Genomic DNA, 27,314 nt, shown 5'->3' with positions numbered 1-27,314 from the left:
AGAAGAAGAATAAACTTCTTCCCGTTTCTAGGACAGTGATATTAACATTTAGCTAAATTTTTCCTTTAAATTTTAAAGTTTGTAGTTCTATTTTCTAATTTAAGTATGAGGGAAAAGAGATATATTCATTAAAATCTTCTCATTGTATTTCTAGACAGCTGGAGCTGATTACTGAATACGTTCCCCTCACATGTTAGATTATCCGAGTGTCGATGATTTACCTGATTTGTTTCTGTTACACTAATTGTCATTAAATCAGCTTATTTTTGATCTTAAGAATTTTTGCCATATTAAGAAAATGCATTCATTAAGCATGAGATTTTAAATGTTTTAATCATTCATTCACTGGGCGCATACTTAGGACACCTGCCATGAACTAGACTGAAATTAGGGGGGTGCCATGGACAGCAACACTCACTGCACCTACAGAATTTACCCTTTAGCAAAGGAAATAGACACTAAGCAGTTACACTGATAAATAGTAACAACCATTTCCAAAGGAAAAACCCAAAGAGGGAACTCCTGTTTAGATAGGGTCAGGACATACACAGGGAGTGGCATTTAAACTGGGAGCAGTGAGATGAATAGGATCAGCTTTGACATGGCTCAGGAAAAACAGAACATCTGACGGCAAGATGGACATGGAGAAGGCACTTAGTTGGATGGAACTTGGGGAGTTTAAAGGATGAGAAAAGTGGAGGATAGACTTTGGTTGAAGCTTGAGGAGCAGAATGTGCAGAACCCTGGTACCCATTCAAGATTCAGGGTCTCCTAGTAAGTGCTGAAAACTTTAAAATACTGTGCAAAAACCATGTGTCTATACTTAACTTATTTCTACTATTATCATGACAGTAGTGGATTAGATGGATTTCTCTGTTCATGAAGGATCTTTGCCTTAAGTCCCAATACAATCTGAGGTGCCTTATTCCTAATGACCAGTGTCACTCTATACCTTAGAATATGCTTTTAAGATTTGTATTAAAAACACCGTTTTACTAGAAATAAGGCTGAAAAAATTCTAATGAGACCAGAAAGCACTTGAGGAATGCATTATAAGATACCCACACATCCGTCCTTCAGTTGGTGAATCCACCTGAAACATATATTTTCTTCAGTTTCTCTTCCCACGAAACTGGAATGATAATAATTACCTCATAAGGTATTGAGGATTAAGTTATATCATGTATTAAATAAGAAAAAGTAATTTGGGGGGATGGGATACATATAGATTATTATTCTATATATAACTATATAGAATTATATAGTAATTCTATATAACTATAGATGTTATTCTAATTAATCTCTAAACATAATCACAGGGCAGCCGGGGTGGCTCAGCGGTTTAGCGCCGTCTTCAGCCCAGGGCATGACCCTGGAGACCCGGGATCGAGTCCCGCGTCGGGCTCCCTGCATGGAGCCTGCTTCTCCCTCTGCCTGTGTCTCTGCCTCTCTCTCTCTCTCTCTCTGTTTCTCGTGAATAAATACATAAATAAAATATTTAAAAAAAAAAAAAACATAATCACATATTACAATATGATATCAACTTTTGGGTATAGAATGTTTGAAAGCATTCTATATCCAAAATACTAAATCTACCAATGCCCTGGGCTCTTTATTTATGCAGGCAATGTGACACACCACAGCACATTCTATTAAGTGGTACAAAGTATTTTAACTACAAGTTTGAATAGATTCACAATTTCTTTTGACTACCTGGCAAAATGCCACGTGTTGAAGACACAAAGACCAGGAATGAACATGCAGTCTTGTGAGAGAGGAAGACTATGTTCATGAACACTGTCCACCAACATAAGGAGAGGTAACTACTAAGTGAGAATATCAGACAATTGATGCTACAAGGGTCAGAGGAAAGAGCAGTAGGCCAGACGAGTTCCCGGGAGATGCCATGTGCAGACTGGCTTTTGAATGAAGCTGGAGCTTAGCTGAGCGAGATAAGCATCCCTGGTCATGATGGTCCCAGGAAGGATGACAGAATCATGTGCATGAGGCAGGATCAGGATGATAAGCACAGCAGCATGGCTGGGCTGAAGTTTCCATAAGATTCCTAGGAAACATACTGATGCGAATAAAATGTTGGCGTTTTGCTTCAGCAAGAAAGATTTGGCTGCGGTGTGCAGCATGTATCTAGTTGTGAAATCTACTAGAAGATTAATTTATAATTCCCAAGAACTGAGATACAGCTACAGCATAATGGAATTTTTAAATTTAAGACACATGCCAAGTAAACAAAGATATAATTACTAGTAAAAATACATGTTTATACTCATCAACATCACTTGCTAAAGACATTTAATAGTAATTCACATTGCATGTTATGATTTGTAGATGAGATAAGTGAACTAGAATTTCAATTAGTCACTAACTTTTAATACATTAAAAACTATTCACTATTGGCTTATCATTAAATGACACTGATTAAATACAATGAGGATTTTTTACATTTAATTTTTCTTTTAATATTCATTTAGAACATTTAATATGTATCACCAGTAGTACTAAGTGAATGGTTTTTCATTAAAGTCTTATTAGGTGGATGGAACACTCAAATTTTCCTAAAAAGTTGTTTTCAAACTGAATGGAACTGACACACATTTTACAGTGAAGAATTTTGGGAAAATTGATAGTAAAAAAGAAATAGTGAAAGGAGTAGAGTATTTGAAATAAGCAAAACAAAAGTGCTCTCTGGAATTTAGCAATTGTAATCAACTTGGGGCATCAGCTTTGGTTTCTGATATGACACAGACAATCCTTCTTCCCTGACTCATCATGCACAGAACCTGAGCTGTTTATCTTGCCCTCTGGGTGGATCTCAATCATCGCAAAATTTGTCTCTTAACAAGCATAATATCTTTCTGGAGAGGCCAAGTCGGCCCCCAGGAGGAAGCTCTCCAAGATAGGTAGTTTTCTTCTCAGGGATCAAAATCAGGACAAAGAAGACAAGAGGAGTATCGGTGACTCCACATGAACCCTTCACAGCCCAGGGATGATGAAGTAATTGCTGGGAGTGAGGACCAGAAAACACTATGTCCAAGTGCCCAAGAAGGAAAGAAATGAATCTATGGTCACTTCATTCAGGGAAAAATCTGCACTTTTGGTATTCTATGTTCTCTATAAACCAGAGGGAATGAAAGGTCCACAGTCTCTTCTTCTCCACCAATCAGAGATAAAAATGAAGACACAATTACTCTTTGGCCATCTGATGTTGCTTCAAGGGAAACTTTCTGTGGACCAGGAGATGAGGGTTTAATGGACAGAATCAGAAGACACAGGAGAATATGAAGAATTGTCAGTTACACATGAAGAATGCACAAGGGGTCAAGTAGTTTTAATTTTTACTTAAAATATTAGAGGACAGTAAATCCAGAGAAAACATTTATATTACTTTGACTCTTTATAATTCACCCAGCTTAACAGTTTTCCCATGACTGAGTGAAGGAGGCTTAAACTCCAGAAAATGCCCCCATGAGAGCATAGCCAAGCTCAAGGGAAGAATTTCTGTCTGTGTCAGCAGAACAGTTATAGTGAGGGTGGCATCTACCCTGAATTTGGACACTCTGGTGCCTTCTCCAACTTGGTGACAACAGCAAGGAGGGTAAGCCCTTGGCTCTCCTCACACCTGGCCCTGTCCAACCTCCCCTCATCAGTGACTGAATCTCAGCCTCTTGGATATAGAGATAAATGACACAGTGAGGGACTTGAGACAGGGAATTACCAAATATCCACTGACAGATGCTCCTGCCAACTGAATGGAGCCATGTTGACATCACTCATCTACACATAGAACGTTGTCAGGGTAGAATTTCACAAACTGCCAGAAAATTTATTTGCCAGACAGACCAAAGCCAGGTACATAATATAATACATGTAGAGTCTGGCCTGATCAGCCCTGTCCCTCTCAGATAAAGGGTAGTTGTTAAAGGAGAAAAGTAAATTCTTGACAGGTCCAGATGGACTGGTCCAAAGGCAATGTGAAGTATACCTCAGCAAAGAAGGCAAAGCAGTATACAAGAGCCATTTGATTTTTTGTTTTCTCCGCTCCTCTCCTCCCTTTTCTCCCTCCCACTCTCTCTCTTTCTTTTTTGCCTTATTTCTTTCTTCCTTCCATCCTTTCTTTTTCATATATTTGCATTTGACTTTCATTTGAGACAGAGAAAAAATTTGAAACCAAGCCTTCAACAGAGTGTGCAATGAATCAAGAAATACCATCCACAAGCAATGTCAGCTCAGCAGGACTGACATGAACTGGATATACTGGAAGTAGAAGGGAAACAAATCATGGACTGAATTCTTTTTATGTGCCAGATTCATTATGTACTCTTTGTCCGTGTGCTTGCTGTAACATACGGAGTGGCTTGCTCATAATCACATACTAAGTAAAGGCTTATTTAGGATCCACCTGAATCTGAAGCTTATGATCTTTCCATATGTAAACTGTTTTGTAGACATGGGGTTAGTTATTTCCTTAAGAACCATTAATTCATTGGATTATGCTACAAATAAAAATCTTAAGGGAAGCTTGGTGTATAAAAGCCAAGATGCTGCTGGCCAGGATAACTCTGGTGCAACGATTTGGAGCCTGGAAAACTGCTACAGCCCAAGCTTACCCATGGAGTTCTCTATGCAGCTTTAAACTGGGGAGTGCAAACCCAGGAAGCCTGTGGAGTAGACACTAAATAGTGAAACCTCACATTGTGAGCTCTTTGGTTGTGTTTCTCAAACTCAACTGAGGTACAAAAGGTTGGTAATTACACCAATTACATGACTTTATCCAAGTGACTGGAACACAGATTGTCATTTAGGAAACAGAAACATCTTCTTTGAGGAAACTGAACAGAAAGCTAAACCCAAAACTGTGCTAGTTAATGCATAACCAAGGAAAGCTTTTGTATCAATTAGGAGAGCATTTTGTATTAATAATTTGATATTCTTTTCTTAGCTGGAACCCCTATCAAATTGTATAAGCTTCAGACCCCACAAAATCTGCATTTCTCCCTAATTATTACAGAGCAAACAGTAGTATGAATTGTGTTTCTTAAATTACTAGTCAAGTTCATGTATGTTCATCTTCTATCACATTTCAACTGTTCATTTTCCAATCTGCCCAGGACCTGGGGATATTAACTTGGGATTTCACTAAAAAGCAGTATTTCAGCCAAGCCTCTCTTATAGTGTGCTTTGCATAATAGTAAGTAGACGTTGGTGAATGTACTTTGTCTTTTTCTCCTATTTTTGGAAGTTATAATGATGACATACACATACTGCTATTTTGTTCTTTTTCAGTTACTATCATATCATGCATATATCTTCACAGTCATCACTTACTGGCTTCAGAATAATCCACAGAGTAAATACTCCATTGAATGAGTATATTGCAACTTGGTGATTAATTCTCTTACTATTAGAAATTTATGATTGGAACACTGGTTGTGATTCAAATAGCGCTTAAGAAATAATTAGACAGGGATGTCAGGCTGGAAGATTAGGTCCTAGGATAGTATAGGATCAGATTTTAATGACAAATTGATTTTGGGATAAAGTCTAAGGTAACTCTAAGGTCCTTTGGCTCAAATCCACAACAGATATTCAGGAGATTTTATTTATGCCAGAACTACTCATTAGACTCTGAGCCCCATGAAGATAGGGTCAGGGATGCCTCATCTATCAATCTATACCCAGGGACTTGGCACATATTAAGATCAATAAATATATTATGAATGAATTAACTAAGGAAAAGCCAGTCTTGAGAAGCTAATCCAAAGTCAATGCAAACAAAAACTCAAGACACCGAGATTTGGAAAATATTAAATTCATTTTGAAGGGAGAATATTTAATTTGTAAATTGAGTATATGTTAAAATTTCTTCTGAATGTTTATATGATTCATAACTGAATGGCTAAAGTTGTCATGCTGGAAGACCTGTGGGGGTCCTGCAATTTCTCTCTGTACATGGTATTTCTCCCATCAGGCAGATGCTGTCTGTAGGCAACATTTAATTAATAAAGGTGCCGACATATTAACTCCACGTTTTGAAACTTTGCTCTTTCAAGCAATAAATGTTCTGCAGTAACCTAATCTCCATACTAATTTTCTTAATGAGTGTTAATTTCTTTAACTAAATGACATTATTACAAGCTAAATGAATTAAAAATGGCTAGACATCCATTTGCAAAGGGAGCTGATCTCACTCTTAATCGTACCATCTTTCCCTAGTTTCATTAAGCAAAACTTAAAAGACATGTCTCTTCTGTTTTGTATGAAGACTATGATTCTCCTGGCTTCCAGCTTTTCTTCTCTCCACAGTTAGTTCTTATAATAAGCCCAAAATGAAACAACAAACACCTAAGGCCTGGGAACACTTGATCCTTTATCTAATGTTTCGTATCAGTACATTTTTCTATAGACAGTTTCACTATTTTGTGAGAATTGGGGTTTACTTTATAGATCATGAAGTAAAATAGCAGAGAGGGGCAAGGGAGTGTCCATTAGTAAATCTGACAGATGTTTACTGACCCTGTCTTGGGCTGGGTACCATGCTTAAGACTGCACAGACCTGGAAAGACATGCCCAGGTTGTGACTCATGGTTTGATGGGTTGAAGGAAATAGGGCCTGGCATGCAGTGCTTGGAATTCTAGTTTCTGGTCTAGGCCTGATGATTCTCAGGACATTCTCTCTCCAGTTTGGACCAATCCCTCATCTACACAAAGTTAGCCCTATAACTTGAGAGGTTCACCTTACCTTGTAATTGTGATGGATGTCAAAAAAATAAAGAATATTTAAGTGTCTGAAGAGAAGAAAATGCCTGGTATTCAGAAAAAGTAAGGTATAGAGTTAGTTCATGTAATTTAATAATTAACATAATAACTTAACACATTATTTTATGTGTACATGGGTGGCTCAGTAGCTGAGCACCTGCCTTTGGCTCAGGGCGTGACCCCAGGGTCCTGGGATCAAGTCCCACATCGGGCTCCCACAGGGAACCTACTTCTCCCTCTGCCTATGTCTCTGCCTCTCTCTCTCTGCTCTCTCTCTGTGTGTCTCTCATGAATAAATAAAATCTTAAAAAAACCCCAAAACAATAAAACACCTTATTTTATAAATCAGAGTTTATGATGATTGAAGGTACATTCATTCAAAAGGCATATATGATAAAATTCAAATTCAGGAGTCAGCAGGTGACAGCCCACGGACCAAGTCCAGACTGCCACCTCAAGTTTTACTGAAATGCAATGTAGGGCAATGTTCTGCCCTGACGCCCTGGTGACCTAACCTCAGCTGACTGAACTTTGGTGGAATGCTGAGTGATCTCCCCAATCGTGGTACACGGGAGGATTCCAAGAAGCTGTTAAAAAGCCATTTCCCTCCCACTACCCTATGTCCAGGGAAGCTATCATGAGATCGTTTCTCATCACGTTCCAGGCTCTGAAGAGGTTGAAGGCCTTCACCCCCTACACTCACCCCAGTACTACATAACTACAGGTTATGAAGCTGCTAAGCTGCAGCAGAGCTGGATCCTCAGCATCATGTCGCCCTCGTTCTGTGCTGCATGGTCATCTGGCCCTTTGCTTTGCCGTCATACCGTGGGACAAAGGGCATGGGTGGCTAAAACCTTTTCTGGTCTTGTATTTGTTGTCTATAAAAGTAATAAAGTGTTTGCACCTAAAAGTGAGTTGTTCCTTTGGCCTGGTGAATCTGTTACCCTTGTCAACCTCCATTCATTATGGTTGGCTGCTCCCATGCTATAAGGAGGGAGAGATCATGTAGTCTGGGAGGCCTAAAACATCTTCATCTGGTTCTTGACAGAGGCAGTTTGCTGACCCACTGATGTAATTACTGTGTAATCGTTATGCTGACTTTCAAGTCCAAATCAAAAGCCTTCCCATCACTACTTGCTTTTCCTGAGGCTGAGGAGTGTCAACCAGTTGTATCAATTGGAAAGCTACATTGTTTCCCGGGGAAGGGTAATAGCCCAGATCCTGTGATCCTTCCTTTCTGAAGTAGCGAGATGAGGACTCTATCAGTTGTGACCAGAGTCTGTTTTCCTTCAAGGGGCATGTTATAACATCACATTCATATTCATGTCAGGCAGGAATTAAGGTAGCACAAGTCTTGGCTGCTCTATCCTTTGCATCCCTGTAGAGACCTCTGCCCACTTGAAAGGCCTCATGCTGCTTTGGGGGTGTCCTGACCCATGTGCCACGTGCATGTGATGTGGCCCAAGGGATGGCATTGGCTCACCTATATTCCACTGTCACATGCGGTACCCACGTCTGGGCCTGTCAAGATCCCCACATTCCTCAAAATTAGTAAATGGCAATTTACTTTATGAAACAAATACCTATGTATGGTAAGTCCTGGAGTACAAAAGGATATATAAAAAAAGGAAAAGTTCCCCTTGCACTTTACATCCCTAGTGGTAACCACCTGACGAGCTGGGTTTAATCACTGGCCTAATTTTCCCATGCTATTCATTAAATACTTATGCAAATTAAAAAAAAGCTAAAATTAAAACAAAATCTTTTCAATCATTTTTGAGATAAAACTGGACTAACATGGATTTTTTAAATGTTGTTCTTCCAAAATAACTTTCTGAGGTCAATGGCTCTGACTAGTTAAAAACATGGTGCTATTTGTTCCAAGTTACAAGGTATGTGCAGCATGGCATGCACACCCAACACATTTTTCCGCCTCCCCCAAGGCTCCAGAATCCTTTCTAGAACAAGTGGAGGTGGGAATTCACTGTGGAATAACCAAAGGGTATCAACCTCCCTTGGGTGTGCTGGGTGAAGCCTGACAGCAAGTGTAATAAAGAGGAAATGATGGGGAGAGGCGATGGCTAATCATCAAGCGGACATGCCTGACTTCTGCTTGCCTTTGTGCTTACCAGCTCTCAGAGACACACGTGGTCAGTGCCACGGTGCAGCTGACACCCAGCCATGAGGCTTATGTCCTCATTGTCCCAGGGGCAGCACAGGGAACCCAAGAGAAAGCCTGGGCCTTGGGGATAGGGCTCCAGTCCTGAAGCTGGCTTTCATATTGCAGAAGGTATATGTGATGTCGGGCAGGATCCAAAAAACCTGAGCCACCATCTCCTCATCTGAGAAATGGAGATGATGGGCAACTTGCTCCTCAGGGTGTAGCGGTGACAGGAAACGATGGTAAGAGCTAGCACTGCGCCAGATATGTAAAAGAAACTCATGGGACTGAATCAACTGTCATCATTTATAAACATTTGAACAGACACCAAACTGTGCATGGCTTTTGAAAAATGGACACTAAAAAAAAATGTTAATGTGATTTGGCAGGAGACAGGTACTTTAGTTAACCTCAGTCTTTCTTGTCAAACATTACAAAGCTCATTTATAAAATTGATTTTTCCAATAATGAATGAAATTACTTATATTATACTATGGAATATGGAAAGTATGTTTATCAAAGTAATTACTGGTCAGTTGTCACTCAGTTGTTATCCTGTTCCTATTCACTCTACTTCTTTAGGCATATTTCTAGAAAATTAAAATTGCTTTTGTCAAAAAAAAATCTTTCCCCATAATTCATCAAAAACAAATCTGGCTATGTAGATATTAGTTCCTTAAAAATCAGTGCTTTTCTCCAGTTAGTGTTCATGAGGGAGGTTTTCTCATCTTTCTGTAGGAAGAGGACAGCAAAGAAACATAAAGGGAAGAATCCACAGAAACGCTTGGGTTTAAGTTTTCAGATTTTCTTCTCTCAAATGGAATACTGAAGGGTCAAACACAACCTAACCCATTCTGAGTGTGGGGACACAGAAGACCACAGTTTATCAGTTTACAATAAAGTTATAATCTCTCGTGGCTGCTCTCTGAATGGGTGGACAAGTTAACAGCAGGGAGATTCAGCTCTGGGTATAACTGTATCATTTTCTCCTCCCAGGAGCATGATGAAGACAGTCAAGTGGCCCTATTCTCCTTATAGGAGAAAGAGGGGACTATGAAAACCTCCTGGGCTGCTGTGCCTGGTGGTGGCTGGTGCCCATGGTTTCCTGACTGGGCTCCATGTCCAGCCGTGCAGGAGATGAGTTGGGCACGATGACACCTCGCTTCCCTGACCTGATGCAGGAGTTAGCTTTTCAGGTTGTACCCGGAGTTGGCCTCGTAACCCCAACTCAATGAGGCAACGCACCATGGGAAGGATAAGCTTTCCCCTGCTGAGTAAGCCATGGACTCTCATTTTGGTCCCCCAAACACCCCACATACACACAGGCCTGTGTCTTTCTGCGTGTTATCCTGTGTTATGCCCCCAAAAGTCCGTTACAACTCAGAGCTCACTGGGCTGTGGTTGGAAGACTGGTGCCCTTCCAAGGGCATTCCAATTGGTGACACTGACTGGCGAGACTCCAAGACTCCCTGTCACCCACTGACCATCAGCAACTGGGTAGAATCATTCCTGCACTAGGTCAGCCTTCCAAGGAACACAAATCAGAACACATTTCAAGCAGCTATCAGTTAATTTTAGGAAAAAGACACTGTATAAAGGATAGTTGCTGATATATATCAGCCTTTGTTATTATTGCTCACAACAGCATCACTGTTGGGGAGAAAGTCCCTTCTGTTCTTCAACACTCTGATCCCAAAGGAGGCATCATATAATATACTTCATTGTCTAGAATCATCTGAAAAGGAATATTGTCATGATTTTTATTATAGATAAAAACCTTCCTTCTACAAAAGATACCTACTTTGTAAACTGCTTTAAGTTTTAAACCATCTGCATTATCCCATTATCCCATTTGATTCAATAGCAATTTGCATGTGTTAGATGAAAAAGTGAGTTCTAAAATACTTTAGTGACCAGGTCAAAAATGGCATGTGTAGTCGGTCATGTGACTGCCAGTCTCTGAGCCCCAGAGCTCATGCCATGGGGCATCTTGTTGGGGAGAGAATGACATCTGTGAGTGATATACCCAAACAGTCCATTTCTATACCAGATCTGCCCTTATGCACTGCACTGGGGGCTGGAGTTACTGAGATCACTGATCCCTACAAACGTTTGAGATTGTGATTGCCCCAAGGGCTATCTTTTGTTGGGGGTCAGAGCACTTTTGCAATATTCCATCATTCAAGGGCTGGTCAAATGGATAGTCTGTACACTACCTTTCAGTTTCCTGAGTACCTGCACCTGCACTTTTCCAAATTGAGCTTTAAAGGCCACTGTGGTCCATAGTGGATGCTCCATGGCCAATGAGAATGGAGTAGGGATGAGGAAAGGTGATGGTACTTGGGGTTCCCTGCACCTGCAGGGCTTCCTTGTTCTTCCCTCCTCCCAGGTGGCCTACAAGGTCCTGGAGCTCAAGAGAGAGGCAGGATCCCAAGGGAGCTGGTGCTGAGGATAGCACTGTGAGGACAGCCCTAGGGAGGGGACACCACATAGATCCTTCTCAGGGGATTAGTTCTGGGTGGAGATGATGCTTGCTCTGTACATATATTACATATAATACTCATTAAAAATAAACTTGTACAGAAGAATGCAGGAACACCAAATATCAGCATTAACACTGTGTGTTATCACACACCAAATAGTTTATGTTAACCCTGACAACTGTTCACAGGGGTGATGATGCAGTTCCTCCTCTGCAGATACTGTGGGTTGTTCTCATCACAGTAAATCAGTTTGCATCAAAACTCTGGATCTTGGGATCCAGGGTTCACAAGAATGTTAAGGTCCTGATGCCATAAACCACCAAGGCTGCCCTACCTGCGGGTGCGATAGAACTGGCACCTCTTCAGCTGGATCTTGGCCACATGCTCCTGCAAGCCCACGAACAGGGCACTCTGGCTGTGGAGGATCTGCAGACTCCTTATGGGCTCTGCCCGCTGCTCGGGGAAGATCTCAATCTCTTCCAGCAAACAGCTGCCGGCAGCTGGAGTCAGGGGCGCCCGCACTTTTTTAATGGTGCCATAACCTGTGAGGCCAACAGGAAAGCAAGAAAAGGGGAATAAGGTTAGCAGGTCTCACCAGCCACTCATCATGTTTCTCCAGCCTGGCTGCACACAGAATCATCTGAGGAGCTTTTAAAAATGCTGGCACTCAAATCCGACCCCAGGCCTGTTCCATGGCCAGCACTGGACATGGGGCAGATGCCAACCCTTGGTACAGCTCTCGGCAGGGCTAGCGTGTAGCCTGGGATGAGAATCACTCAGCTACCATGTGTCTCAACAAGTTCCAAGTCCAGATACCCAGAGCACAGTAAAGCTCACTGAGGCTCAAAGTAGCCAGCTTGGCTTCATCCTGTGGAGATCATCAGATGAGAGGAGTCCTCAGGAAACCATGGTGGATTCCTAGTGTCAGAAAGAGGTACTGACCTTGCCTCCCCTTCAGGGCAGACACCTTAACTGCAGGTATGCAGGACAGCAAGGATGTGCTTCTCCTTCTTGCCTAGGAAGTATATCCTCCTCTGTCTCTCTTCCTCCCCTGTCTAGAAGGCCTTCTTCCTCTTTCTCTCTAATATATGTTCTTTGGGAAGCCCTTCTCTGTCTCAAAGATCCGAATTCGTCTCTCCTGTACAAGTGAACAACTGTTCTCAGCCTGGTTTCTTCTGTGCCCCAGGGCTTCTGCTCACTGCAGGTCTCTGCTCGCTTGCTTGCTTGTTTGTTTGTTTATTTATTTAAAAGATTTTATTTATTTATCCATGAGAGACACACAGAGAGAGAGGCAGAGACACAGGCAGAGGGAGAAGCAGGCTCCATGCGGGAAGCCTGATGCGGGACTCGATCCCAGGACTCCAGGATCACTCCCTGGGCCAAAGGCAGGTGCCAAACCACTGAGCCACCCAGGGATCCCTCTGCTCACTTATTTATAAGCATGGCTGTAAGTATGGCCTCTGAACCAGGCATCTCCCTGGACTGGCTGTGAAGAGCAGAGAGAAGAGTCCTTTCAGCCAGTGAAAAGGCACAGCATGGCCAATGCCACATGTCAGGGACACAGACATGAAAAACACACTAAAGGCCCCAGTGCACTAGGGCAAGGCCCTTGCTGCCAGCCTACAAATCCAGGGCAAGTTAGGAATATCTATCCTATCAAACCAAACCACTAGGAATATCTCCTAAAGTCATCATCAAGCTCCTCAAATCAACTCATCAGAATCCTGAGTTTTAAAACATAATTCTCATCCTGTAAACACAGAAAATGAGGCCAAGGTGTTGGCCCAAAACCAGAATTAAATCAAGAAACTTTGGCTTTGAGGCTTCCTCTCAATTCATAAATCTCAAGACAACTTTGGACAGAAATATTTTTCAGTTTTCCATGCCTAATGGAAGTCCTCAGAGACTTAGAAAGTTTCATTTAAAAAGAAAATACATGTGCAGACATATATTATCCCGAATTTATTTTAAAAAGTATATCTGAGCCACATCTCCAGTGAATATTTATTGATTATGAATTGACTTCATAATAAGGTATGCAGTATTAGTAAACCATTGCTTAAGTTTCCCTTGAGCTAGCTAGGTACATGTGTTTTTGAGAAAGTTCAAGCATAAACAGAATTATGCTATATTATGGGAAGATAAAAAAATGTAGTGCCTGTCTTTGAGGAAAGTGTGTGTGTGTGTGTGTGTGTGTGTGTGTAAAACAGAGATAGAGAGAGAGAGAGAGAGAGAGAGAGAGAGAGAGAGGGAAAGGGAGAGAAGAGAGAGACAGACAGCCTATACAGCAGGCAGCAGACATTCTTATAAATGAACATCTCACAGATTTAAGTGTGTAAAAAAATATGTATGCCTTTGCTATGAAAGTCAACCTAATTTGGACTTGGTGACCATGGTTGGTTTCCAGCTGGTGGGAAATTTAACTTCAGTGTTCTGGGGTCTTCCTTCCCTTGCATAGAGACAAGCATCAACAAATATGCATAGAACCAAGCCATGATGGGGACAAGATGGAAACTTCAAGGAAGGTGACTTCAGTGCAGGTGTCTCAACCATAACACCCTGAGAAGAGGTCCCCACCAGCAGATGGAGGTGCCAGCCTTCCTATAGAATGGTGACATGCATGGAGCCCCCAGCCACCCTTTGGGACACCATGATAACAGAAGACATCATCTAAGCCAGAGGACAGGAGGGGGAGCCAGGGACTGCCACCACTCAGTGGGCAGCAAGGCTGGTATGAGGGCGAAAGTGAGAGGCCCTTGGGATGAAACAAGAGCATTTTATAGCACTGCAGGGAGGGGTAGGGGCAGAGCAGATGGGAGTCCAACAGGAAAATCCTCATCTTTAGACTACTGTTACACTATATTCATGGGAAATACGTGTTACAGAACAAAATGCTATTCAACAGTTGAACAAAGACCTTGATGTTTAATATTTATATTGATGGATTGCTAGTCTGAGAAACCTACCCAAATGAATAATAGTTTAGCTGTCAACATGCTCACATGCATGTCAAATTGTTAAGCAACTACAGGGAAAAACAAATTTTAAAAGATGTTTAATAACTTGATTTACAAGAATAGCCATCATTGGTCAAAACACCTCAATGCATAACTCTGCACACCTTGTACTGCTTTCCGGCAGCCTGGATCTAGCACAACTGTGGGACTTAACATTTCAGACAACAGAACTTAGCATGGAATCTGTACCTCTGTTGGGACTCCTTCACTTGCACTGTCTGGCCATGTGAGAAGCCTCTGGAAGCTCCACCTGGCCAGTCCATCTGGACCAGGGTCGTCTTGCAGGAGCCTCTGTTTCTGTGAAGCTTTTCCTTTCCTGGCCTGCGCCTTGATCTTGTTTCATGCTCACACCCTGCTCCCTTGTTGTAGAACACCTTCCTCATGTGGGTGCCTCCAGAATGCTTGCTCTACTCTCCTGTGTTTAAAGTGAGCATCAGGACCCACATGTGCTCACACATGTGAGCATCAGGACACACTCAGATCCTCTGCGTGAGCTGCCACCTGTGGGTTGTGCTTGGCTTGAGCCCTCACCATAGACTCCCTCATACCTTCACCTCCCTGTGCACCAGTCACAGGGGCCACCTGTAGCTCCAAGAGCCCAGGAGGACCTCAGCTCTGCACATATAGGTTCTCTGCCTGAAGTGGCTGCCCAGACACCTTCCTCTGACTGCTGCCTCTGACTGCTGTCCTGCGTCCCTGCTCCGATAGCTAGGGGGTGTTCTCTGTTCTTCTCTGCACACCCCCAGGTAGATGCTTCCTCCGGGGTGTCTATGATTCCCCGGTCAGGGATTTCTTTCACCATGTCTTTCGCCCACCTCTCTGTCCACAGGGGAAGACTTCTCTTGGGGGGCATGATTAGGTCATTTTTAAAAAAGATTTTATTTATTTATCTAAGAGAGAACATGCGAGAGAACACAAGCTGGGGGAGGGGCAGAGGGTGAGGGAGAAACATGTTCTTGGCTGGGCAAGGAGCCCAACAGAGGGCTTGATCCCAAGACCCCGGGATCATGACCTGAGCTGAAGGCAGATACTTAACCAACTGAGCCACCCAGGCTTCTTTTCATTTTTTAAACAATTGACTGAGTTTCTTAGTCATATTCCAATTTTTATTGAGGTGTAGAACATGGTGTAAGTAGAAGGCACACAAGTTGATCTTATCTATTCATACATTGCAATATGATTACCACTGTAGCACAGTGTCAGTTGACACTTCTATCCTGTCACATAATTTGATACAAATTTTGAAATATGAAATAACTGTGGAATTCCCAGCAATCTATTTCTCCTTGGAGTACATCAAAACAAAGAAAAAGAAAGCCTGAGTAATCTCGTGTTTCAGAAAAAGGAGCAACATTTCTGAATCCTACAACATTAACATGCCACTGTTATTTTAAGGAGGTTAATCAGATTCTAGAATCCCCACCAGCCACCATTTCACTGGTAGGTGGCCAATCGACCTTTTATGCACCCTCAAGTTCTGATGGAATGTTCTCTCCTAGTTACCCGACACATGGTTGAAGCCCACTTGCTCCGGAACAAAGATATGGCAAAGGTATTTGTCGCTTTCCATGGCAGAAAGGCAGAGCCTGGCTCATAAAAGAGATGAGTGGGCAAACATCTATTTTGTTCAAAAAACAGTAGGACTCTGGTTGGTCCCAGAGAGCGCTTAATTTTTTGCTGTTGTTTCTGCTTCATCACATTTATCACAGTTTAATTACTCATTTACTTGTTTTGTGGCTTCTGTGCTTGACCTGAAGCACCAAGGGGGCAGACACTACATCACTTCTGTCCTCTGGTGTATGCAGAGTAGCCACTGCGATGGCCTGTGGAGATTAATAAACCCATGCTGGGGGACAGGCTCAGAGATGAGTGAGGAATGAAAAGGCAGAAAAAAGCAATGGGAATGTCACTATCATCTCTGCATTTGGTAGAAAACATCCTGGTTAATATTTTTCCCATCGTGGTCTTAAAATAAAACCATATATGCCCTCCATACACTGAAAATTCAATACTCTAGTCAAAGTGACTTGCAAGGGAAAAAAGATCAGATGCCACTGTCAAAAGTTCAGAAATCACAGAAGTAAAGCCAGCGACTCACCGAAGTAGCAACTAGTACAAGTGTATTGTGCACATACTAAAAGGACAGTGTGCAAACCAAGAGTACTTGAACTCTCGGAATGAGGCTCAGAGGAATATTATTATACGACAGCTTGTGTCCTGGAAGCTGGTGACTTTATTCTTCACGGGGATTGGTTATAATATTAGGATTTTCTTAAATAATAGGCAATTGGCTATTGGTTCCTCATATCAACCTTGGGCAACAGCTCAAGTTATCTTAAGATTTTCAGAGCATAAGCAAGAAATGACCCAGGTCAAGTCAGCCTCGCAAAAGTAGCAGATGAAGTTTTATTTGTTTGTCTGTTCAGAAACGTTTCGAGATTAGTCTCTAGTTGATTTTTATTGTAAGACGAGAAATCCATACAACTTTCTCAATCATTCTTTAAAATCCTGATGGGTAGGGAGAAAAGAAAAATTTGGCACTTTCTGTCACCAGTGGGTGAGGTCCCCAAGGAGCTAACAGCAGAACACACAGAACTCACACTGTCTTGCTGCAAATCTTCTAACAGTTGCTTTTTCTGGCAAGTGTCAACTACTAAGTCTGTCATGGACACAAATCTGAGAGTCATATTTTTGTAGTTTCTTTCTCAGATTGTAAACCATGTGTATTGTGGAAGAGACAGAGCTACTCCAAGATTTTTAAGATTGATCAAAGCTGATATTACGGTTGTTATTCCAAAGACATGAATAGTTGTAATCACATGGAAATTTCATTATATCTTGTACTGAGTAACTTATACTTGCCTCGTTTCAGCAGAACAAGCAGTAGGTTTATATCCTAGGGGGTTACCAGATTAAATAAAGGCTGCCCACTTAAATTTAAATTTTAGATTAACTATGAATGATTGTTTTTAGTAGTAGTGTGTCCTACTCAATAGTATTCATATTTATCTGAAATTGAAATTTAAGTGGACATCCTGTGTTTTTATTTGCTAACTCTGGCAAACCTATTACACCCGCATTTCATTTGATCATCTCAGCAAGCTAGTTAAGATGTAGGGAATACAGCTGAACCCTGATCACGGGCTTGAACTGAGCAAGTCCACTCACATATGGATTTTTTTTCAATAAATATAGTACAACACTATAAATGTATTTTCTCTTCCTTACAATTTTTTGAGTTTGTTTTAAGATTTTATTTATTTACTTGACACAGAGAGCACGAGAGAGCACAATCAGGGGGAGTGGCAAAGGGAGAAAGAGAAGCAGGCTCCCCACTGAGCAGGGAGCCTGATGAGGGCTCAATCCCAGGATCCCGGGATCCTAACCTGAGCCAAAGTAGACATGACCCACTGAGCCACCCAGGCACCCCCTGCCTTATGATTTTCTTGATAACATTTTCTTTTCTCTGGCTTACTTTATTGTAAGAATACAATATATCTTACATATAATAGAATATGTGTTAATGACTACGTACATTATTAGTAAGGCTCCCAGTCAACGGTAGGCTCTAATTAGTTAAGTCTGTGGGAAGTCAAAAGTCATATGCAGGGTTTCAAGTGTGGGTGCCTCTAGCCTCCTGTCATTCAAGGCTCAAGTGGACATGTATGATTATTCTCACTTCATACATGAGACAATTGAGTTTCAGAGAGTAGAAGAACTCCTACATCTTTCTCATAAGCTGTACTTTCTTATAAGGGGTCCAGACATGAAGTAAGATTTCACTTCAGTGCCTATGTGATCAAAAAGTATAACAAGGAATTCCAAAGTAAACATTAATTAAAAAGCATTTATATCAGTGAGTGAAAATTAACAAGACAAGGAACAACAAATGTTGGTGAGGATGTAGAGAAAGGGGAACCATCTTGCACTGTCGGTAGGAATGCAAACTGGTGCAGCCACTCCAGAAAATAGCATGGAGGTTCCTCAAAAAGTTGAAAATAGAGCTACCCCATTATCCAGCAACTGCACCATTAAGGTATTTCCCCCAAAGATATGGATGTAGTGAAACAACAGGACACCTACACCCCAGTGTTCACAGCAGCAATGTCCACAATAGCCAGACTGTGGAAGGAACCCAAATGTCCAGTGACAGATGATGGATAAAGAATATGTGGGCTATATATACAATAGAATTTTACTCAGCCATCAGAATGAATGAATATCTACTAGTTATATCAACATGGATGGAACTAGAAGGTATTATGCTGAGTGAAATAAGTCATCATTTGGAGAAACACAATTATTATATAGTTTCACTCATATGTGGAATATAAGGAACAGCATGGAGGATCATGGGGGAAGGGAGGGAAAACTGAATAGGAAGAAATCAGAGAGGGAGACAAACCATGAGAGACTCTTAACTCTGGGAAAGAAACTGAGGATTGCTGGAAAGGAGGTAGGTTGGGGAATGGGGTTGCTGGGTGACAGTGTGATGTGATGAGCACTGGGTATTTCACACAACTGACGAATTACTACACTCTACATCTGTCACTAATGATGTACTATATGTCAGCTGATTGAATTTAAATAAAAAAAAGAAAAGCTATTGTTGAGGAAGCAGTGTCATGTATAGAAAGAGGTAGTTTTATGGAAATTGTTTGTATTCTCTTTTTATTCCAGGAACTCTGCTGGAAGTCATAAAACTTAACCAGTTGGGAGGTAGCAAGGAGGAAGTCAACATTCCCATCCAATGGGAGCCACCACCTGATGTTTAAGTGAAGGACACACACTGGGAGTACTTGCTTCAAAAGGCATGTGTTCCCCTGGTCACCAGGATCACATTATCCTCTCTTGTGTACCTTGCTGATGCAGGCATACTTGGGACAACACAATGACTGACACTCCTGCTCCTTTATGCCACCTCTAGTGAGGCATGCAGAGTCAAATTCAAATAAGTGCTTGCAGATGAGCAGAAGCTGTACATACACTTACAAGGTGGTATTTCTGGGAATAAGAGAAGGAGATAGCTACCCCAAGAAACAAGGAGCATGCAAGGCAATATAGATTGCCACAAAGCAATCATAACCATTAGAGAAGGCTCCTTCCTGTTCTTTGTCTGCTTTGCAGAGTTTTCCTTTCAACTAGAGCTCAAGCTAGTCTCTACTCTTCTGTGGAGTGTAGTCTCTATATCACTTTTCTGAGAAAATAAATGACCCTGAGGACCTCCTGAACAGAAAGGGTGTGGGTAACATGATCTTCTAACACCCACAGCCTAAAGAATCAACGTGTTACAGCTAATGCAAAGAAGAAGAAAAGAACTAACCCAAATTAAGCTAACAAGGAAAGAGAAGTGCAGGTGTATAGCATGGTGTATCAATAGGAAAATATAGACCACCTTCATTTTCGTAAATCAGTTCATTTTTCCAAATCCAGCAAGACAAATCCAAGGGGGAGAATATGAGAGACCCCACTGGAAGGGCCACCTCTAATTGCAAATGATCTATCATCATTATTTTTTCTGAATTAAAATTCCAAATGGTTACAGGACATCAGAGATGGATGGGACCTACAACAATATTTTGAATTTTCTAGGTGAGGAAAGCAAAGCCCAGAAAGGTTAAGTGAGTGCCTAAGTTCACACTCTTGGGCCTGAATTTGGATCCTCTTCTTACCAATCAAGTGCTGGTTATTTTTGTTTTAAAAGTATGGGAGGGGTAATATGCAATCCCCATAATAGTGCATCAAGATCAGTATGTTCATGAGTCCTAAAATATCAGGGGGATGGTAAGCAGGATATGAAATGGTAGTTGTTAATCAAGACAAAGATTAAGCTATGATCTATGGTCATGTGCTTCTCTTACCATAGAATTCACTGCACAGATAACTAATGTATAAGTGGTGCCAAGCCCAGAATTGATCTGACTTCTCTATCAGGCTTGGAGCTCTCACTTATAAGAGCCTGGAAAGTAAACAAGAGGAGAAAAAAAAAAGAGGCTATGAGAGGACAAAAGATATATATTTATTTTTAATTTATTAATGTTTTTGGTAGACTCTATGCCCAACCTGGAGCCCAACACAGAGCCTGAACTCACAGCCCTGAGATCAAGACCTGAGTTGAGAAGCTGAGATCAAGATGCTTAATGGACTGAGCCACCCAGGTGCCCCAAAAGATATTTAAACAAAAAAATTTACAATAAAAATAAGACCCTTAAGCCACTGTTTGTTGTATATGATGTTGCTCTAGCACTGTAAGCTCTATTGCACATCATTCAGTTATTACTGGTTGAAAATTAGTCATATTTTTAACTTTGAGGGCAAATAGCTGATATTTTTCTACTTTTCAGTGTTCACTTTGCTGACTAAAATTGACTGAATAGTTTTAATGAGATTTCAATTTTGCATCTTGATAGAGATGGTCAACTATAACAATCTCTCATTTGCTATGGAAATAAGCCTTATAATAAGATAGGGAGGATTATGGGCTAAAATGTGTCCCTTCAAAACTCATGTTGAAGTCCTAATTCCTAGTGCCTCAGAATGTGATTGTATTTGGAGATAGGGCCCTTCAAAAAGTAGTTAACACAAAACAAGGTCATATGGGTGGTTCCTTACCCAATATAACTGGAAATGATGTAGATACGTACATCCCCATGTGAGGACACATCAACAAACCAAGGGGAGGAGCCTCAGACAAAAACACGTTTGCCAATACCCTGACCTTGGGCTTCTGCCTCCAGAAATAAGTGGGAAATAAGGTTCTGTTGTTTAGCCCACACAATCCTTAGAACTTGTGATCTTTGTTAGGGTGGTTCTAGCAAGCTGGCAGAGACATTCTATGTCAAGAATAGAAAATATTAAAAATCAGATTTTGTCAGCCAGATAATTTTCTCAAAACAATTTTACAACTAGACCATGAATTATTGTTCTATATTTCTTTAAGATATCATAATTCAAATTTGAATGCAAAGACACTATAAATTATAGGTTTGATTCAATTTTTTTACCTTGTATGATCACAATGTAAGAATCATATTAGTAACAGCCTAGTATTTTCAAATCCTGTCATTTATTTCACTTAATCCCCTATGTATATGATCCTGAGCTAGTGAAGCAGCAGGAGATGATATAGGGCATGTAACATTGTGAAAAATGGATGCATTTTGATAAGGATTATAAAATAATTCATACAGATGGTGCTGTTGCTCCCGACCTTTATGCTAATGGCTCTGCTGCTCTTTGGGGGAACATTCAGAGAAAACTGAATGAGCACTCAAGAATGAACTTTCAGGTATCTGAGGAAAAGGTCACTGATTATAACGAATTTCTTTTTGGCGGATTTCTAGAATTTTAGTCTCATCAAAATCTCAGAAGTTTATGAAAACAAATCTTTTTATAGGAAAGCGGGCAGGAAGAAGGGAGGAAGGGAGAGAAGAAAATAAGTGGTCAGTTCAATATAACCATCATTATTGCTGTGATGAAAAATGGTATTTTTTGAATTTTCATACTTCTATATAATCAGAGAGCCTTCTGCAGCTCATAAAGCCTGGACAATTCCTTATGCTCTATGTGTGGGGTGTGGCTTTAATCTGATGAACTTGAGAACCCTGACCAATGAGAAAAGACTCAGAGAAACTGATTCTTCTTAAGAACAGCAGCCAGAAGCACTTCCAAAACACAAAATAAATATATGTTTATTCTAAAGTGCAATAGAAAACTTAGAAGGTGGAGTTGTAACAGACTATATACTGTGTGTGTGTGTATAAAGTTCTCTTTTATATAAACAAACAAACAAACAAACAAAAAACAGTCATAAAAAGCAAAGAAAGAGCCAGTTCAGAAAAAATGGGGAATAAAGATGCAGAGATTATTGTAGAGCATTGGATGGATAGATGTGATCTTGGCTCATCTTGTTATGGCTCTATGTTTTGTTATGTTTTAGAAATGTTTATTATTATTGAGCTTGCCGTGTGCTGAATCCAGCATAGAAATTAAACCCATGAAATGGGCACACGGCAATTCTGACAATGGTTTCCTGCGACGGGGCTGGAGGCTCACTGTGGACATCAGACCACTAGCCAGGAAAGCTACACTGTTTTCTTTCTAGTTGGGCGTTTGACTCTCTGATTCTCTGCCGCTGTAACCAAGAGGCAATTTTAGTGTTTTGTCTTTATCGACCCAGAGTTACAGCAGAGTAAAAGGAAACCTTTTGTATTTGCATCTGTTACTGTTCTAAGCATTATCAGTGAGGTAATGATGAAATGCCCTCTTCCACTCACTGGGCAGCATGTTTCCATAGCAACAGATCATTATATAAAGTTCATCAATTCAGCTGGTCATTATCTCAAAGTAGCAGACTGCTAATATGGCATGAAAGTTCTTTCTTTGAACTCCTAATTGGGTAAGTGAATTAAACTGGTTTTGGCACTGGGAGCTCAGTACGGAATTTATGTAAGTAAAAGGGAATTGAAAGAGGAAAAGAAACAGGTCTTCATGGCTACTTTTTGCTTAAAATGGAGATTTTAATCAACTCAGTGTATCAGATTCAACTAATGGCTTTTTCCCCCGCAAAGAGAATATGTTAGTCTGTTTAAGCATCTTTGTCATAAATTGCATGCAAACTTCTTTTATCCCAAAGTATCATTTTAAACCATATTCCTGCATCCTCGCCCTTGGCAAGTCTTGGGGGATGTAGCCTGGCTTGTTCACTGTGATCTCGCTGGCATCTGGAATAGTGTCTAGCACACAGTAGGTGCTCAAGCAAAGCATAGGCCTCAGAGTGTGGACTCTGGAGCTCAGTGGCCCAGGTTAGACTCCCTGCTCCAACGCTTACAGGCCACATGGCCAAGACTGGGCCAATCGCACCTCTGTGTCTCCTTCACCCTGGGGTCCAGCTTATAGGTTGGTGGCCACACGGGGAGCGTCCCTCTGCAGAGGGCTTGGCCGATGTCTGGCACACAGGCGTATAATTAGTATTTTCTTGCTACTTCTAGCCCATGGATTATAAGCCCTATTCAAGTTCTGTGTAGAAAGAGCAAGCTGCTGTCAGTCCTCACCATGCCCGCAGCTGGAGGGGAGAGGCTACCTCTCTTCCAACAACCTCCACTGCCCTGCACAAAAACAAAACCAAACAAAACACTCTGTATGTACAATCATAAGCTGGTGCTTATAGGAAGTTTATCACTGGAGTTTCCTGTGAATAAAACCAGTATCACAATTAAAATGAGAGCAACCCATCGAGTCCTCTGGGTGTCCTCTCAAAGCTCTCATCTGACCACACTACTTACATCTAACTCTCATCGTTCTGCTAAGGAGGCAATTCAAGCTTCTAGAAGGAGATTACTTGCCTTAGATTTATTGTATCTAAATTACACAACAGTCACCCCATTGGCAGAGTCGGCAGCCCTTCCCTGACAGTCACCGGGTGGGAACGCAGAGTCTAAATCATCCTGTCACCCCAGTGGTGAAATTTACACTTCATCTGGTCCCATTAGTGTGAGTTGGGATGGTTGAGAAAAATCTATGCTAAGCACTTTTGTACTTTTGTAACATTAATTTAAAAGAAAACAGAGAGCTTTCTACTCAATGGAATAAGAAAATTATTTTGTCATTCTTCTGAATTGCTACATTATACTAATTATGAACAAGTGACTGATGCTCCAAGCTATTCAGTAGCTAGAATTTTCACACACTGTCTTCAGACATGACCTTATCCGTTCCTATTACTTCAAGCTGAGCCAAGGTCTCTTTTCCTGACCCAAACCTTTCTCTTCAATTTCAAAAACGGATTTCCAACTACCAGACCACCCACATGCAACTGGAATACAGCATATTCAAAACAGTTCTGTCGGTTCCTCTTTGGCTCAAAAAAAAATTCTGAAATCCTGAATTCATTTGTTAGGATAAAATTTTCAACGTGATACATCCTATCTTTCAGCTTCATCTCCTGTCTCTCCACCCACAACCCCAGAGAATTTAAATTTCTCACCTTTCAAATGCCTCACTTCTTTCTAGGTTTTCCATATTCAGTGCCTTCTCTTAGGAAGATCCATCTGTCCTTCCTCACCAGGCAATCATCTCCCTATTTTTCAAGCTATACTGACAGCATGTGAGAAACTCATCCCACCTGAGCATAGACAGGACTCTGTGAGTCTAAGACCAGAGATCACTTGACAGAAGTTATGGGGAAAACTGTAGATGTCCGAAAACACGACAATGGTAGTAGGATGAAATGAAAGTAGGATGTGAAACAAGGAACCAAACATCCAAGGGGCAGGACAGCCCCAGCTGGACCCAATTGCTGGTGTGACACGTATTCTCAAATGTTCCTGCACTGGGAAACAGGCTCCACCTCTGAGATAGGCCCCACACTGATGGGCAAATCCAGAGTCCTTCAGCCTGCTGGCTTGCATGCTGACTTTCCAGTGTGGCTCCCTGAATCTTTGGTGGGTTTAGTTTGTGATCTACGTGGTGTCTCAGCCAGCTTTCACTCATGCAGTAGGCAAACCATGAGTCTTAACAAAATTCAATGTTTTTCCATAAGTAGGATCCGAATATTTGAGAGACAGCCTGAACCTAACACCAGTGATACATCATTGAACCATGAAGGCCATGGTGAGGGTCCCAATCACACAGTAGGAGACTAAGGACTGGGGATGAGGGTTAGGGTTGGTGGGGGAGGGGGCAACAGGTAGGTGTCTGGAGATGGAGCAGGACCCACCATAGGGCACATATGCAGTCCCCTGATTCCTGGGAGGGGAATGTGTCAGAGGAGGCAGGACGAAACTCAGACACTGGAGACAAGACTGAAACACTGCCCAGGACAGAAGATGTCAGGCTTCGTCACTGAAACTAAGCGAGAGGGGCCAGAGAGCAGCCAGGGTGAGATGAGCTGGCACCGAGCCTACGCCCTCCTGCTCCCTGCATGCTGTGGGCCTGAGGCCAGGAAGGGATCTGAGGAGCCCACAGAGGCAGGTTAAGGACCCACCTTTGAAAGTTAGAGATTCCTGAAGATAAGCTGCCAGGTGAATGACCACAGGTCAGCAATTCAATAAAGACCGAGACAACTGGTTCTTATCCAGTCCATTCAGAAATGAATTAAGGTTGCCCACAAGTATTTTTAAAAATGCCAACATTGTATAATCAATAAAATTTCTAAGTGAAAGAAAAAAATATTGTTTAACTCAAAATGCAGCAACTCATTGTGAAGATTGCCTTTAAAGACCCAATTTATCAAGGACAAGTCAAGGCCATTATTTTTCACATTGAACTAGTGTTTTTTTGCTAAGGACACGGTCATACTTTAAAATTAATTAAGTGATCATATCACTGAGGACCTAAATGAAACCCCTGCCCTGATAATTAATCTTAGAGATCACTTTCAATACTAAGGGTGGATTTTTTTTTTTAATTTCAAAATCCCATAAATGTAGTTGAGTACTTAGACAATTAATTATTGGACTTTTTGATTACTGGCACACATACATGAAAATGGAGGCCTCAAAAACCTCCTATCTGTTCTCTAGACTGTGAAAACCAACTTCTATTGGTCTTAACTGAGAGTTATTTTTTTTTAAGATTTATTTATTTATTTGAGAGAGAGAGAGAGAGAGAAAGAGAGAGCAAGAGAGTGCTCAAGTAGGAAGGGCAGAGGCAGCAGGAGAGAGAATCTCAAGCTGACTCTGTGCTGAACTCAGAGCCTGACACACAACTCTGTTCCATGACCCTGAGATCATGACCTGAGCCTAAACCAAGTCAGTTGCTTAACCCACTGCGCCATTCAGGTGCCCCAACTCAGGGCCATTTTAAGGGACTTCTACTGATATAGACAACACTCAGTGTTTCAGCCTCACATGGTACATAGCTGCACATATGCTTTCTGGTTAAAGAAACAAATTTTCCTTGAGCAAATTCTCCTTTCCTTTCTTTCAAGTTTAATACCTCAAATAAAAGAATCACATATTCCAACAGTTTATACCCAGTTGGAACACAAGAGTTAGACTAGAAACAGATAACAAGAACCACTCTCCTGGATGTTGTTTTAATCTCAAAATGCTTTAAAAATTTCAAACTGAGTTAAGCTTCTGCAGTCTTCAGAAATCCAAAAAGTGATGATAATTACTCCCTTGGTCAGAAAGTTACCTAATTTGCATCGAATATTCCTAAAAGGTCAGACAAAACCAGAAGCTCAGAGTTTCTTTCTTTCCTCTGTGGGGTTAAAACTAACAACAGTGGGGCTGGCTGATGAGAACAATAGCTGGATGGACAGAAGGACAGAGGCCTCTCACTTTCCATCTGCCGGTACATTTGGCAATTACTTGGCATATCCTAAGGTCACCTGATGCAATACAAAGGAAAGAAGTTTTACTTCACGTTGATTTTCCTTTGGTCTACATGTGTAATCACCCACAGAATCATAATTTCAGGTATTCCTGATTTAGGGTTTGGTTAGGTGCTCAGTCTTGATTCTTCATAGATGGTTTCATCAGTAAAAGTCATGTCCTCAGCTTCTCTGAGGAGATACTTCTTTATGGAATGGGTAAGTCAGATTGAATCAGGTCAGGGCAGCATTTGCCCCTAAGGACATTAGCTTGGAACATCATCCCAATCTTGACACCATGAGAATTGTATGGTTCCTTGATAAGAATCCCTGCAACATCTTTTTGTATGGGCAATTCTATTGAAATACTATAAAATACCCTATTTAAGAAACATCGATGTGGCTATTTCTAGGTTTCAAAGGGAAAGAGGGGTGGAAATTGAAGAAGCCAACCGATAATTTAACACTCTTTCAACCTGGCTGTGAAACTATGCTATTTTTTGAAAGACAAAAATGAAAAGAAATGCTTATGTTGACATCTCTGCACATGACAAACACTGTTT

The 27,314-nt window shown here is 41.3% G+C and overlaps 1 protein-coding gene across 12 annotated transcripts in view; it reads right to left on the bottom strand.

Annotated features, from left to right (window-relative positions):
* The window catches only part of SEMA5A (semaphorin 5A), a 470,523-nt gene that overhangs the window by 95,724 nt on the left and 347,485 nt on the right, over positions 1-27,314 (bottom strand). For all 12 annotated transcript variants that reach the window (XM_025451472.3, XM_025451477.3, XM_025451481.3 and 9 more), the window contains one exon: positions 11,753-11,960. In XM_025451472.3, coding sequence (XP_025307257.1) covers positions 11,753-11,960 — 208 coding nt within the window. The remainder of the gene's footprint in view (positions 1-11,752; positions 11,961-27,314) is intronic.

Source organism: Canis lupus, chromosome 34 (assembly GCF_003254725.2).
Source record: "Canis lupus dingo isolate Sandy chromosome 34, ASM325472v2, whole genome shotgun sequence".
Lineage (NCBI taxonomy): Eukaryota > Metazoa > Chordata > Mammalia > Carnivora > Canidae > Canis > Canis lupus.
The sequence above is the reverse complement of the archived record's forward strand: the minus strand, read 5'-3'. Positions and strand labels throughout refer to the sequence as shown.